The following is a 15,100-nucleotide window of genomic DNA, read 5'->3' as shown; positions in this document are numbered from 1 at the left end:
TGCAGTAGACTAGTGTTTTGGCAGAAAGTGCAAAAGTGAAGCTATTCTACTCAAACAAGACCTTTTTTGCATGCTATCATATATTCTAATCTGTGCTACAGCACAGACTCAGAGCCACCTACAATGCATCCTGGAGAGAGAAAAATGTGAATGCAGGTTGCGACTTTGTGATCTAGACCCTGTTCTTTGACAAGATGGAATTTAATTTTTTCAAAATTCCGAAGCCTTGAAGTCCCCACTTAGTGACTCAGCCATGAATTAGCACCAGGATTTTTAATTTTTGCTGATCAGATCCCAAGTCCTTGCCACCTACAGCCCTGATGATGCCAATTAAATGGCAGCTTAAAGGACAACCTCCTTCTGAACAAACAGCAGCCGCACTTCTTACAGAAGAAAAAGAAACCCTACTGTGCTGGTCCTCAAACAAAGAGCAGCAGACTCTAAAAAATTACAGCTAATGCACTGGTGTGCAGTATATTGCAACTGCTCTGTCTACCTGTCGTTTAGTAGACACCAAGATCTGTAGCTGACAGCAGAGCAAAAAGTAGCAGGGTAGACAGTGCTAGAAGAGCCTCAATAGGATCAGCAGCAAGGGGGGTCTCTCCTTAGTATACTGCATTGCTAATGGCACCAACCGTTGAGAGGGCAAGTAGTTTTAGATGGCTATTTGTACAATTCCTTATAGTCAATTAATATAAACACCCTCCAGTTAACAACAACAAAAAGTATAGGGAAATAGATGCTACAGGAACAAGCCCATGGAAACAAACAGGGGCTTACCTTCAACAACTGCCTATCAGTGCAGGGTTTTAGCTCAAAGGCATCATATCCCCCCTCCAACTGCTTATCTGAGTGCCTTTCACACTCGTCATTTTCATCACAAAGTTCCTTATAAATGTGTACATAAGCAAGTAAAAGGAGATGCTGACTGGGATCGCAGGAATACTACCAAATCAAGATCAAACAGGAGTCGGCGTTGTTGAGATGACCCCTGTGGTTCTTATCTACTGCTGGAATGTTGCTGAGAAGCCGGGAGACGAGGGAGAGTCTATGGCTGAGGAAAGGAGGACCGACTGCTACTTCACTTGATGCAGAATGCAGCTTTCACTGACAGGTCCTTTGCCCATGTGGACGGGAAGCCAAACCCAGAGAACGCTCTGCCTATCAACTCAAAGTGACTCACTGTAAAAGAAGGGTAGCTGGGAGCTGGTACGCAAGTTCTTTTTTAATAGTAGGGGGATAATAACAGTGTCATCATTCCTAGTCCTCAGTACGACCACTTCCATCTCATCCACCAGGGAAGAGAAGTGACGGTGAGTGGGCATTATTCTATCTGCCTCCCGCTTCTCCCATCCAGAATCACAGACCTCCTCTGGGGTTGGTAAAAACAGCTCGTGGAAGTCTCTAATCTCTGGCCATTCTTGGGAATGGTCATCTTGTTCCGAAGAGTGACCCCCTCCGGGGTTGTCCCTGACAAATCATTAGAAACAAGACCTGGAGACGTGGCTTGTGAGGGGCTTCTTATGGGAGAAAGTAGCACCCTGGAGTCTGCAGAGGAAGACGGATGGTCCATGATGGGGAAGGGAGGACTGAATAGGATAAGGCTCTGAGGTCTCCCTGGCCTAGATCTGTATGAAGGTTTGGGAACCCCCGATGGCCTCTCCATTTTTGAGCACTGCGGGTTGTCTGTGGTGGCCTCTCCTTCAGAAGTACGCTTTCGGCGAAGAATGGGTACATCCTGGGCGGAATTATGATTGGAGAGGGACAGTTCTACCTTTCCGGTTGCTGCTGAATCCATAAAGGTTGTGCTGTTTTCTTTCCCCTTCCTGTCTCCCTGGGGACTCTTTGGGGGCTGCAGCTGACCCTGAGCATTTTGAGTTAGCTTGCATTGGCCTGCATTGGCTTCTGCTTCCTTGTGTTCTTGAGCCCTGCAGTTGGGGTTCTGTGTCTGCAGAGGCTGGGGGACCTGAGTGTACTGAATCTTAGGTGGTATGACTGGCACAGCTCTAGCCTGGCACATCTTAACCATGAAAGATGTTCTCACTGCGGAGACACTCACTGGAGCAGAGTTACGGCGCCCAGTGGCAGCGTGAGCCATCATGATGTAGTCTAGGTCTAGATCGTGGTGATCAAAACGAGAACCCCAAAGATCTGCTTTATCCCTGTTTGGGCAGGCAAGCGGTAATGATGGGACAGAATCACTGCCCCTGATCTCTTTTGGGCCACAGACCATGTTCCCAGGTGGAGTGGGCACAGAAAGGCTCTCAAAGTTAAAAAGGTTGGCAGCCGGGAGGACAGATTCCAGATTTAGAGAAGTGGGCCTTGGTTTCTCTTTCCGCGAGACGCCTTCATTTTTACTGTTCTGTAATTCTTCGGCACAGCCTAGATCTTTGATGACAGCCATTCCAGTGTCACTAGACTGCTGAACTCTGGATGCACCTTTTTCTGGACTGCTTGAACTTGAGCTCTCTTCAGAAGTAAACTGCAGCAAAGGAGACTCAGGCTTTAAAACTTCCTGGTTTTCTTTGCCCTCATATGTCTCCTTCTCCTCCAAGACCTTCTGAGTGACAGGGCACAGTCCTTCATGCTCAGGCAGCACTTCTCTAGCTGTGAAGCCTGCATCATGGCTCAGAGGTCTCCTGCTTGATTCATCTGGCTTGGAAGCCTCCTCTGAAAGATTCAGCCAAGCTTCTACTCTGTCACTTCCTTTCCACAGTGCTTGTGCTTGTGAGGGCGCCTTGATCCCTGATAGGAAGACCTCATGAAGATGCTCCTCATCTGTACTTTTGAAAGGCAGCTGGATAGCCCAGTGCCTCTTCACAGAGTCTTTACTGTCTAAAGAAAAACTACGACTGAAACAAGGCTTCTTGAAATGGGTCCTGCCCATTCCTTGGCATGGTGTCTGAAACTCATGAAGTGTCTCTCCTTGGGTGCCCTTAAAGGTAGGGGAATGGAGAGGACTAGTGACCCACTGGTGATCTTCCCACGGCTCCACCAACTCTAAGCTCTGCACGTGGTCTGTCCATGTGTCATCATCTTGCTGGTCCAGAAAGTCTTGGGCTTGATCACTCATAACGCCCTCTTTGAGCTGATGGGCTCCAATGCTACTTTGATCTGAAAATACTTTATCGGCTTTCTCTGTCTGAGTTACAGCAGCACCTTCCTTCTGTCTTTGGCAAAACATGGTGTTATTTTCCCACTCTGATTGGTCTACATGCTTTTCTTTGAGATGTGATGACTTATCTCTTGAAAGAGTCATGTTCTCTTGCAGTTCTAATGAAAGCTTCCAGTCTTGAAGCTGAGAAGGAAGGTCATTTCTGGTCTCCACCTTCTCCAGACGTTGTTTTGGACAAGGTAGTTCATGTGGGATATTTTCCAGTTTTAGTAAGGTGGAAGAGGCACCATCCTGTTCACTGAGCAGTTTGGAGCCCCAGGCAGGTGACTCTATAGGTCCTTTGGAAGAGACACCAAACGAAGAAACGTGACGTACAGCTGGTAGGGTTTTGATCGTGTTCTCTTCAGATGGTGTAGGAGGTAGCACCAAACTACATGGTAAGCTGTTTGCTTCTGGGGATGAAAGGAATGCAGGACTGGTTACGCTTTTTGCTTCTGGGGATGAAAGGGATACAGAACTGGGTTTAAACTCTTGATGTTTCTGGGCTTTCTCTGAAGCAAGTGGGAATGATGTCTCCTCTTCAGACTCAACGATTTTCAGCTCCTGTTGAATTTCTGGCCACAATGGTTCCATTACAGCATTGGAATGATTGTCATCCACCTGGAGAAGAGAAATGGCATTAAAAGTCAGCTCCCTCTTTTGCTTTCCATTTTCGCTATTTACCGGATCGGGGTTTCGTGCGTAGCAGAGCAGCTCCCCCCCCACACACACATTTTCGCTATCTACCAATTCTCTTTTCTGAGGAAGAAAGACAGCATGTTATAGCCCAATCTCATCAGATCTCGGAAGCTAAGCAGGGTTGATGCTTGGTAGGGAGACTACCAGGGAAGACTCTGCAGAGGAAGGCAATGGCAAACCACCTCTGCTTCTCACTTTCCTTGAAAGCCCGTTGCTGGGGTCACCATAAATTGGCTGTGACTTGACGGCACTTTAGACACACAATTTGCATTCTGGAAGATAGTCAAACTAAAGGTCAAATGATACATGATGAAAATAATTTTATTTTTACTTAAAACAGTATGTTCGTGCACAGGTGCCACCTCAGTTCATACTGGGACTGCACAGGGAGTGGAAAGATTTAACCCCTGAACTCCTGGGTGATTTTGCGAATCAAAACCAGGAACTGAGCAGTTATCCATGTTTTAACAGAAAAAAGACATATCATTTAAAATATATATTTCTTTTCAAAGGCTTCTAAAATCTTTTTTTCCCTTTGCAAAGTCTAATTTCATTTAGTTAAACCAAGGGGGGATTGAAGGATTAAATCCCTCTTCTCTTCCCCATAGCCCTGATCCAAACTGCCGGTATGCACACTCACAATTTACCTTTACAGACTGATCCTTCATCTTTATCATGGCTGCTTTATGCCTAATGCATGCAGGTATACAAATAAACTATGTGAAACACTGTTAACGGAATATGTCCATTAGCAAATGAATTCCAAGGGAGGGCTTGCAGAGTGGCAGCTAAGCACGTGCTTTGCTGAGCTAATTTCCTTCAGGCCTTTCATTAGCTTTTTTCCATTAAAAAGACTCTGCCCATTAAAAAGACATATCCCCTTAAGTAAAACCTTGACAGATAAAGAATACATCTGCTGGAAGAAGACTACTGAACTTGCACTGCTCTCTTTGGAACTAATGCTAAAAATCCAGAATGTGTTTGGGAATTACGGAGCAGGGAAGTAGGGTACAGCCACCATCCCACTGAAATAATTTCAAAACTTTCTGTGGACTCATTCATCTCAAAGAGCAGGAGTGTCCCAATCAATGTTCCCTCTAAACTGTGGAGTCTTGTGAGCAAAAATTCTACTTTGTGAGCTACTGGCATTAAAGTTGTGAGCGAGCAATTTGGCTGCTGCATAAATTAGTTTGCTCTGGAGCTCTCCTTCCTGAGCTAAGACAAAAACATGTGAGCTGGAGGCTAAAAAACTGTGAGCTAGCTCACACTAACTCAGCTTAGAGGGAACACTGGTCCCAATGAAGGTCAGGAAGGGAACTGTGGGAGCATGAAGAAGACCTGGACTGAACTTCTGTTTCGCTTCCTGCTACAGCTATTTAAGTCTCAGCATAATGAAGGGGGCAATGTGGACAGGTATGGTAGAGCCAAATGCGTTGGATCTTGGAAGCCAATCAGGGTTGGTACTTGGACAGGGGACCACCAAGGGAGACTCTGCAGAGGAAAAGAGCAAGAGTCCAGTAGCACCTTAAAGACTAACAAAATATGTGGCAGGGTATGAGCTTTTGTGAGTCACTGCTCACTTAGAATGGGAGTCCATCAGTCCTATTTGTTGGAAAGTGGAGTGATTTCAGATGTCCAGTGACATTAGCAGGCAAATGACAATAGCAGGTGAATAACAATAGCAGTCATGATTGGATTAGGTGAGATACGCAGAGGAGTAATAGGCATGGAGACGAGGGCAATGGCAAACCACCTCTACTTCTCACTTGTCTTGAAAGCCCCTTGCTGGAGCTGCCACAAGTCAGTCGCAAGGGGCTTGACAGCACATACAGACATATGGCCAAGAGTCAGGAAGTTTTTAGTGCAAGCTGAAGGGCAAAAGCCAAATGCCTCTAGGCCCTTGGCTCCTAGCTGATGGCCCACAGCCTGTGGCCGTGAGTGAGCAATACATTCCAGACCAGGAGTTGGCGGTGTCCTGTGTATTTTGTTGATGTTTGTCTAAATTAGATTTTTTTCTGTTTCCTGTAAGCTGATTTGTATTCCTGATGAGGAAAGAAGCAGGACCAAAATGCTTAATTAAATAAAAGCCACTCCTATGGATCTTGTGACCTTCCTTGTCAATAACAGCTTCCAACTTCTCTTGCCTGATACCAGCTTTCCAGAGTGTTTTGATTAGTGCTAGAGAGACATGTGATTAACTGCTGACTTTTATATTCTCAAAGGGGAGTAGCCTTTTTTCTTTTCTTTTTTTTTACTTCTCTGTCTCAGTAGCCTTTGGTACATTGCAAAGCCTGTTTTGTACCAGGCACTAACTAATCCAGTTAAGTCAGGCATCCTCCTTTGATCTGTTTTAAGATGCTACAAACTGCAGACTTTGGGCTTCTGCATCGTATCCTAAAGTCTCTCTCTCTTTTTAAAAAATGTGGTCTGAACATCTCACCTAATGAAAAGTGCTGAGGAACTCAAAGGTTTCCCCATTGTTTTGTGATATTTTGGTTGATCTGGTCCATGGCGTCGCGAAGAGTCGGACTCGACTGTGCGATTGAACAACAACAAAAAATTAAAACAGTATCCCCTTGCTACTTGTTTTCAGTACTCTACAGAGTGCCTCTTTGAATTTTGGCCTCAGCTACTCACTACATAAGGAGCTGCGGTGGCTCAAGTGGTTAAGACACTGAACTGCAGGCTGTGGAAGGTCGGTAGTTCAGCAGTTCGAGACCCGAGTGTGCCGCATGACAGAGTGAGCTCCCGTCTCTGGTTCCAGCTCCTGCCAACCTAGCAGTTCGAAAGCAAGAAATTGCAAGTAGATAAATAGGTACCACTTCAGTGGGAAGGTAACAGCGTTACGTGCGCCTTGGTGTTTAGTCATGCTGGCCACATGACCACGGAAATGTATTTGGACAGCGCTGGTTCTTCGGCTTTGAAACGGAGATGAGCACCGCAACCCTAGAGTCGGACTCAACTGGCTTTCGAGCAAGGGAACCTTTACTTTTACTCACTACATATCCCTGAGACTCAGGGCCAAACTAAACATGAAGGCATCCACAAGGCCATTGCTACTGTTTCAAAGACACTGTTAAATGCCCCAAGGGCCTGTTGTACTTGTTTCCCCCTCCCCATGCTTTTTCAAATGCTTTTGACAACCACTCCCACCCCCGCAGCTGTTTCAGCAGTTGAGAAAGAGCAGGGGAGGGGAACAAGAATGCCACACTGCAGGCCCAATCAGGCCCAGGCCCTCAGGGCATTTTGAAATGTTTTTTGTTTTTTAAAAACAATTTTTATTATCAGGCTATAACAACATCTCCAATATTAAACCATTTCACCTTTCTTAATACATCCCTTTTCCGAATCGCCCTCCTGCTTCAGGCTTCCCGCAGCACTCCCACCCCCACCATGTCCCGTTCTCTTGTTCTTTCCCTTGGCATTTTGAGATGTTTTTAAAATGGTGGCAGCATCCTCGTGCTGGCCATGAGGACATAATTAAGTTGAGTTTGGCCCTCAGCGAGGGAGGAAATCTAAGCAGGTCTACTCAGAAGCTATTCCCATTTCATTCACTGGGACTTGCTCCCAGAAAAGTGTTTTTAGGATTACAGCTTGAATCTCTTAAACTTGGCAGTGGATCCTTCTGCTACCTCTAGTCACCAGGCCTTACCTCTCCACACACCCACTCATCTGTCACCCTTATCCAGACCGAAATATTCAAATCACGGCTACTTTATCAAAAAGAGAAGAGCTCCAGTCATCTGACAGGCAGGGGCAGGCTCACAAAACCTGCCTGGCTGCCTTGTATGATTAGCTAAGATTGTGGTTTCCAGTTCACCAGGGCAGAAACATCCACTGGGCCACCAGCAGCCTAGCACTGACTAATCATGCTAACCAACGTTAATTGGTTACGAGGTATTAATAATTTGATGGGTGGAACAGAGTTAAATCAATTTGCAGGCACACCTATACAGTGATTGAAACTTCAGGAGGAGTCTCAAGTGAGTGCCGTTATAGCTGAAGGGCATCTTAGGGACAGAAGAGGTTGTGGAGGATTTTAACTGGAAAGAGGGGAGGGAGTGAATAGTTAAGAGGTAAGTGACTGACACAAAAAATGTTCTGAACTTGTGTGTTCACTTTCCTTCAGCCAGGGTCTCCAGCCTCCACGTGGGGCCTGCAGATCCCCTGGAATTACAGCTGGTCTCCAGGTGAAAGAGGTCAGCTCCAGTGTTCCCTCTAAGCTGAGTTGGTGTGAGCTAGCTCACAGTTTTTTAGCCTCTGGCTCACACATTTTCGTCTTAGATTAGGAAGGAGATCTCCAGAGCAAACTAATTTATGCAGTAGCCAAATCGCTGGCTCACAACGTTAATGCCAGGAGCTCACAAAGTAGAATTTTTGCTCACAAGACTCCACAGTTTAGAGGGAACATTGGTCAGCTCCCTTGGAGGAAATGGCCACTTTGGAGGGTGGACTCTAGAACTCAGGGGTCCGAAAGTAGCATTACATCCTTGCTGAGTTCCTCCCTTCCCCAGGCCCTGCTAGCCAAAGGCTCTACCCTCCCCAAGTCCTTGCGAATGGCCCAACCCAGAGTTGGCAACCCTAACTCCAGCACTGCAGGCTCCAAGGCGGCCCCATCGCTATGTTAGAGAATGAACTTGATATTTTGCTTAATGGACTATATTTATTGCTACACACAATGGACTGTGCACACACACACACACACATAGGCTCAGAGAACTGTACATGTCAAGTCACCTGTTGTGATGCAACACATCGAAGGTGCCTGCACAAGCCTTACACGTGAATAAGGTTTAAGTTACACAGTTACCAGCCTAGTGAAGAAGCGCACACAACTCCATTATTGTGAGCAGTAAGAAACAACAGCTTTGAGAAGAGACAGCCCCCATTGCAGATCTAGTTGTGATCACGTACAACATCACTGCTTTGTTCCTGCATTGGTATTTTCTGCCAAATGGACATTTGGTTTACAATAGGATGGCCAGCTTCATCAACACTTCAATGAAGCATCCTGATGCCAAGGTCTGACACCTGCCCAGATGTCCTCCTTTGAGTAAGGTATTAGATTTCAATATTGGCCACTCCTGTTAGGTAACCACCCCTCCCTAAATGTAACCAATAGGATTGTTTTTGGGACAGACTAACACGGAGGTGGGCCAGGAGGTTGGCATGGCCACCACCCAACTCCTGGATCCCCCGATAAAAGAAGAGAACCAGTCACATGGTCTCTCTCTCTCTCTCCTACTTGATCAACCAGCTAGCAACCCCCACAACAACCCCTGTCTGCTTTATACTCCTCTTAAGTCCCACTTGCTATCCCCAACCCTTGCCTCCACTGCCCACACGTGCTGGCTGGTTCTGGTCGTGTGTTAATTCCCCTAGTTTTCTATTTCTTCCCATCCATTCTTCATTGGAACAACCAAGCTGCGAAGACAGATAAGTATCACCCATCATCACCCCCACCTGCTAATGCAACCGTGCTGATTTTAATACAGTGTTTCTAAGGAACTTGATTGAATGTGTGAGTGCATCAGTATTGTTTGTATGAGATTTATTTTCTTAAGTAAAAGACATCTATTTTAACTACAACAGCCTCGAACTCCTTTACTGGTGACCCTTGGTGGGAACAGGACCTTGGTATAGTTGGCAAGCACCCATTTATAAATTGCCAATTGCTGTAAATAAAGCAATGCAGCTATCAGCTACATAGGGGGGGGGGGGGGGCGCCGAGGGCATGACATCACTTCTGATGCCACAAAAAATAATAATATGTTGCAAGTGACATGGGGGCAGCCAGCAGAGGGCCCAGGTGTGCACAGAAGAAGTGGCCCAAATTCAGTCTCCTCTGGAGCAGGAAACGGCTGCACTCCTCACCCCTCACCTTGTGCCCACGTTTGCATCCGGTTGAGAAGCAGGGAAAGAAAGGAGAGAGCGCGGCGGGAGGGCGAGCCAGGCCAGGCCCTGTCCACAGAGCGGCACTGGGGCTCAGTCCTGTGCATCTGCTGCTCTGGGGGTGGTCCATGCCATTCTGGGCTGCTGCGGGGCCGGAGGAAAAAGGGGCTGTTGGCGGCTCTCTAGGCGCAGACCCCTGGGGGAAACACATTGCCAGGAAGCCACTCCGCCAGCTGAGTTGCCCCTCTGGGGTGAGTGGGTCTAGCATCCTCCCGGGGTGGGGTCATTGCAGATTTGGGAAGGGGTGCCACCCCCACCACCTAGCTATGGCCCTGCTCCAAGGCTGCTTGGTGGGAGGTGAGCACAACAAAAAGATGCATCACAAATCGAAGCTGCTGAGAATCTGGACTTTCTCTGCAAAGCGGCTCTTCTAAGACATTTCAAGCAAGGGAACAAAGAGCTTTCTTCAATGTCTTCTCCTTACCAGCTCGCTTAGGAGTGAGCCATCCTCTGCTTGACTGCTTGGACCTTCCTGCTGCCTAGAGCCTTGTCCTGGCCTGCTCTTCATCCTCAGCTGACTGGCTTCATCTCCATCTGCTGGGGGTTTCTGTTCTTGGCTATGTTTCTCTCCTGAAGCTGAGCTCTTAATACTGCTCTTGGTCTCCTGGACTGTGGTTGCTGGTTGAAGAGTACCTAAGGACTCAGGCTTCCGAATGGGTGTTATTTTTTCAGTGGCAGCATCTGTATTGAAGGCAAAAAGAGATGTTATTAATCCCAACCCCAGGGAAAAAAACCAAACACACAGAGTGGCCCAGACATCCCTAGAATTAGAGCATGTTTCTGGCCACAACCCAAGAGATGGCCAAACCACACATGATTTATTTATTTAAAACATATATTAGCCACCTTTCTACTCAAGGAGGCTTACAATATATATATAAAAAACCAGTTACAAAACACATAAAGGATGACAGTTTAAAATCTCATTTAAGACTGCTAATAATAATAATAATAATAATAATAATAATAATAATAATAAAAAATCTGTAAGATGCAGACCTAAATACAACTGTCCTCAGTTGCCTCCTGCAGATCAAAAGTGATCTGCACTTCTGTTGAGTCTACCTATTTTTCTTTGTTTCTCATTTATGTATTTTAAATATTCAATAAAGACTAAAAACCAGTTGTTGTCCTCCTCCATGACACCACCCAAGATATTGTTCTAAGTTCATGTGCATGCAGAGACACTTAAGAAGCTTTACCCTGGGATACAGGAGATGCACATATGTAGCCCCTCACTCCACTGGTAACATGCTCCTCCACTTCACGCGACACCACCAAGTTCTACTATGACTAAATGTGGAAGGATGATTTTACCAGAGCATCTTCCTGATTTTACTGCAGCACCTTCCGGCATGCCATCCTTTGAACAACCTACCCCTGCCTTCTTCTCCTGAGCTTACCTGCTCCTGCTTTGGACTCCGCCTTCTTTTCCTCCTTGCCTGCAGTGTGTTCTGGCTTAGCTCCTTCTAGGGCAGTAGAAATGGCACTGTCTAACCCCAAGAAAGAAGATTCTTGCAGACTGGAGAGAACAGCCTTTTCTTTTGCAGGCGAACGGCAGGGGGTACTGTTGACACTGATGACAGCAGAGACCCGAAGGGGCACTGAAACAGCAAAGGGCTCCGAGATATTCAAGGCTTTGCGCTGGTGCCGGGGGGAGGCCTCCAGGGGGAAGAGAGTCCCATGGAATCCTGATTTGGTAGCCCCATCACTGGAAGTGTAGAACATACGGCACATCTTTGGGGAGGTCTGTTCACCCTCCAGGTCTTCTGTGGGCCGGAACACTTTCAGCTGCTCAGGGAGGGGCCTGATTTGGGTTGGCTGAGAAGCATCTTTGTCTCCGCCATCCTCTGCACCCCCCTCTGCCCCTTTCACAGCAGCCTGTGGAGCCCACTCACTCTCCAGCCTGCTGAGATCAGAGGAGCCACCAGGCCCTCCAGTCCGTGGTTTCGTCACTGGAACGAAAAACCCTCCGGCCACGGCCGTGCGCTTGAAGCGGCTTTTCTCGTCATCTCCTAAGGAAAGGAGGGTTCAAAGCAGAAGAGTGTTGTCAAAGGAATGCCGATCCTCAGCTATCCCTGTGCATGTTTATGAGAAAAGTAAAAACCCCTGGCCAAATGCAGTTCATTGGGATGCTTCCTCAAGGACCTTGTCAGAGATGGAAGGCCCCGAATTCACAGTAACTCAACACATCACTCACTAGCTCTTTCAAGCCACATTTTTCTTTCCAGTCTGTGGAGCAGTTCTGGCTGACTTCGGTAGTACCTTTGAGTACAAAACGCGAACTGATTACTGAGCACAAAACATGAGCAATCGTCAGGCTCGCTGCAGCCAGAATTGCTGTCTTCCATCAACTGCATTAAGTGCTCTGAATGGCAGCAAACAGCAATTCCCCACAATGTGGCATCACTTATGAATGGTGTGCACGCGCGCACACACACACACACACATAAATTGAGAGTCCCCCCCCCCCAGTAAAATACTTGCTAGAAGGGGAACTCATTTTTTTACTGGGCAAGCAGGTAAGTTTATTTGCTGCAGGGAAAAGGGCCATTTATATACATGTGCGCTATTCATAAATGACATCTGCACCCATTTTTCTAGGGTGATGAATGATACATTAGTGTCAGAGGTACTTACTGGATGATGCCTGTGACACCCATCCAGGCTCCATTAGCAATCCCACATTCACCAGCTCATGCCCATTTGAAAGGTCACTTGCCCATTAAAAGTGAAACAAAAAGCATTTCCCCATTTTCTGCCTTTCTCCCACGGAGGCTGTGTGTGTAACTCCAGAAATATGAAAATACCTGTTATCTTTAAACACAAGCACTGTTTTTGGCATCAAGGCGAGCCTACCTATCATGGCCAGCTCTACAGGGGGGTGAGGTAGAAGCCTCAGGCAGCAGATCTAGGAGGGCAGCAGCTTGGTCTCCACTCCCAGCTTGGTCTCCACTCCCAGCTTGGTCTCCACTCTCAGCTTGGTCTCCACTCCCACTGCTCCCCACCGGAGCCTGTGCAGTTAATGCCCATTCCCCATTCCGGGTTCCCCAGACATGGGTGGCAAGCTGGGCATATCCAGTGGGACTCCCTGATCTCTTGTGAGAGGTGTGGCTCAGGGTGGATGGAGGTGAGAGGCAAAGGGGTAGAGAGAGGCAGCAGTGGCAATGGGTGGCAGTCGGGGTGCTTGCCTCCGGTGATGCCCCTTTCTAAGCCACCACTGCTGCCCATTCCATGTTGTAAGGATGCAGATCTCTTATACTGTGGCTAATGTGAGTGAAACACTCATCTCTTGCTAGGAAATGAATTTTCTTCTGGAACGTTTCTGAGTTATCACCCTTTTCAAAAGGAATTTTCCTCCAGACCCCACAGACCAGAGAGGCTGGTTTGATTTGGCATGTATTTTGTCTCCAGATGGCACCCAGTTTCATATTGCTTACTTGAAACGGGTCTATCCCGCACTCTCAGTTTTACTTATTGGGACGTTTCCAGACAGCAACATTAAAACACAAAAATAATCATAAAAGGAATAAGAAGATTGAAGGGGAAATATAGTATCAGAAAGTGGCATAAAACAATTTAAACCCTCTTTTACAAACAGTGTCTACAGAAATTCCCTGGTGCAATAATGGATTGTCAGTAAGGGAGGTGTAGAAGGATACAAACATGCTTAATGCCAGGTGAAGCACTGCAGTGAGGCAGTTCCACAGTCAAGGTGCCACAACATGAAAGACCCGGTGTCTCCAGTGCTCATCCATCTTGCTTCCACAGATGAAGGCCTCAGAAGCAAATTTTAACTGCTGGGCAGCTCCTTCAAATATCCTGATCCCAAACCAAATCTTGGCCCCGTTTCTGGAGTCATAAAAGCTGTTCACTTTGCAGAGCGTTTGTGCTATGGATTGTGTAGGCTGACTGACAGAGGAAGGGGTGAGGGCCCTGTCTTAACTGGACTGAGAACTACTGGTGTCCTTCCAAAACTAAAAGTCTACATTCAGAAATGTAGAGGCCCACACACAAGAGCAACAAAGCTCTTGGGACTGATAAAGGAACTTCATGACATGATCAGTGTGATGCATGTAAGTGAAAGCCAGGGGCAGAGGATCCCCCACTCTGGGATACCTCTCCCTGGTGCCGATCAGCTGGCCAGCAGGGGACTTACCAGCGGCAAAAGGAGGCCTAAGCCTGCATTCCTGGCAACACAGGAATGTCACTTCTGGCACACACCGGAAGTGATCATCAGCTGCCAGTGATGGTGGGGCATTCTGGTATTTGAGCAAAAACTCTATGGTAAAAATGACTTGTACCATAGAGGTTTGCCCAAAGACCAGAGTGTCTCCATGTCATCGGCGATGTGATGATGTCACTTCCAGTACAAACTGGAAGTAATGTTGCCATGTTGCCAGCAACATCAGCTTGGGCTTCTCTTTGCTCCGGGTAAATCCCCCTGTGCCCCATCCCTGCTGGTTGTCAGAGGGTACATGTCAACTCTAGGCTGCTGCCATCACCATACATGTATATGTTTAGCATGAACCAGTGGTTCTGCCACATTTCATACAAACTGACAAAATCTCACCTCCTACTGGAAGTGAACACAAGGAATCCATGCTTTTGGCTGGCCGAATGGTTGCTTTTTCTGTAGAGAAAAGGATTACAACACAGTTTAGGCTCTGAAAACATAACCGTGGAGCACAGTTATAAAAACCTAAATATCCCCAATGCAGCTTCAATGCAGAATCAGACTCTTCCACACACAACAGCCTCATCTGTGGTTTGAAGACTGTCCAGATTAGGAAAGGGCAAATCCTAACCCATTAATTTTGCAGATGTGTCTGTCTCCCTGTCAAGTAAAACTGCATGTTTGGCACATTTATCCACTTATCTGAACAAAGTGTGCACTGCTCCCAACTCAATGTGCTGGCCCCACATGATGATTAACAAGCTGGGCTTCTGCACATTCTCCCTCACTTTGTCTGTATACCTTAATTGTACAACATTTGATATAACTGCTCAGACCTGTTTCACTATTTGCCACTTATCTACAGCTGCTAATATGTGATTTTCAAATCAGGACTCAAAATCCATGGGCATCAGCCACAGCGGTAGTCCAAATGACACTGCAAGACAACTTCCATAAGATGCTTATTTTCCCGGTAACTGAATCTGGAAGAAGACCTCCCCTCCAGTAGATGCAATTCCAGATGGAACAGCCGAGTAGGGGTGGGGCTGCAGATCTATGACGAAGCATCTGCTTTGTGTAGAGAATGTCCCTGGTGCAGTCCACTGGTTCAGTCTCCA

The 15,100-nt window shown here is 46.9% G+C and overlaps 1 protein-coding gene across 1 annotated transcript in view; it reads right to left on the bottom strand.

Annotated features, from left to right (window-relative positions):
• Positions 1-553: 553 nt before the first annotated feature.
• The window catches only part of ARHGAP31 (Rho GTPase activating protein 31), a 131,172-nt gene continuing 116,625 nt past the window's right edge, over positions 554-15,100 (bottom strand). The window contains exons 9-12 of the mRNA XM_015406123.1: positions 14,379-14,438; positions 11,209-11,820; positions 10,230-10,486; positions 554-3,775 (exon numbers count right to left, since the gene is read on the bottom strand). Of these exons, the coding sequence (XP_015261609.1) occupies positions 1,325-3,775; positions 10,230-10,486; positions 11,209-11,820; positions 14,379-14,438 (3,380 nt within the window). The 3' untranslated portion in view covers positions 554-1,324. The remainder of the gene's footprint in view (positions 3,776-10,229; positions 10,487-11,208; positions 11,821-14,378; positions 14,439-15,100) is intronic.

This window comes from Gekko japonicus, unplaced genomic scaffold (genome assembly GCF_001447785.1).
Source record: "Gekko japonicus isolate JY-2015 unplaced genomic scaffold, Gekko_japonicus_V1.1 scaffold919, whole genome shotgun sequence".
Classification (NCBI taxonomy): Eukaryota; Metazoa; Chordata; class Lepidosauria; order Squamata; family Gekkonidae; genus Gekko; species Gekko japonicus.
The sequence above is the reverse complement of the archived record's forward strand: the minus strand, read 5'-3'. Positions and strand labels throughout refer to the sequence as shown.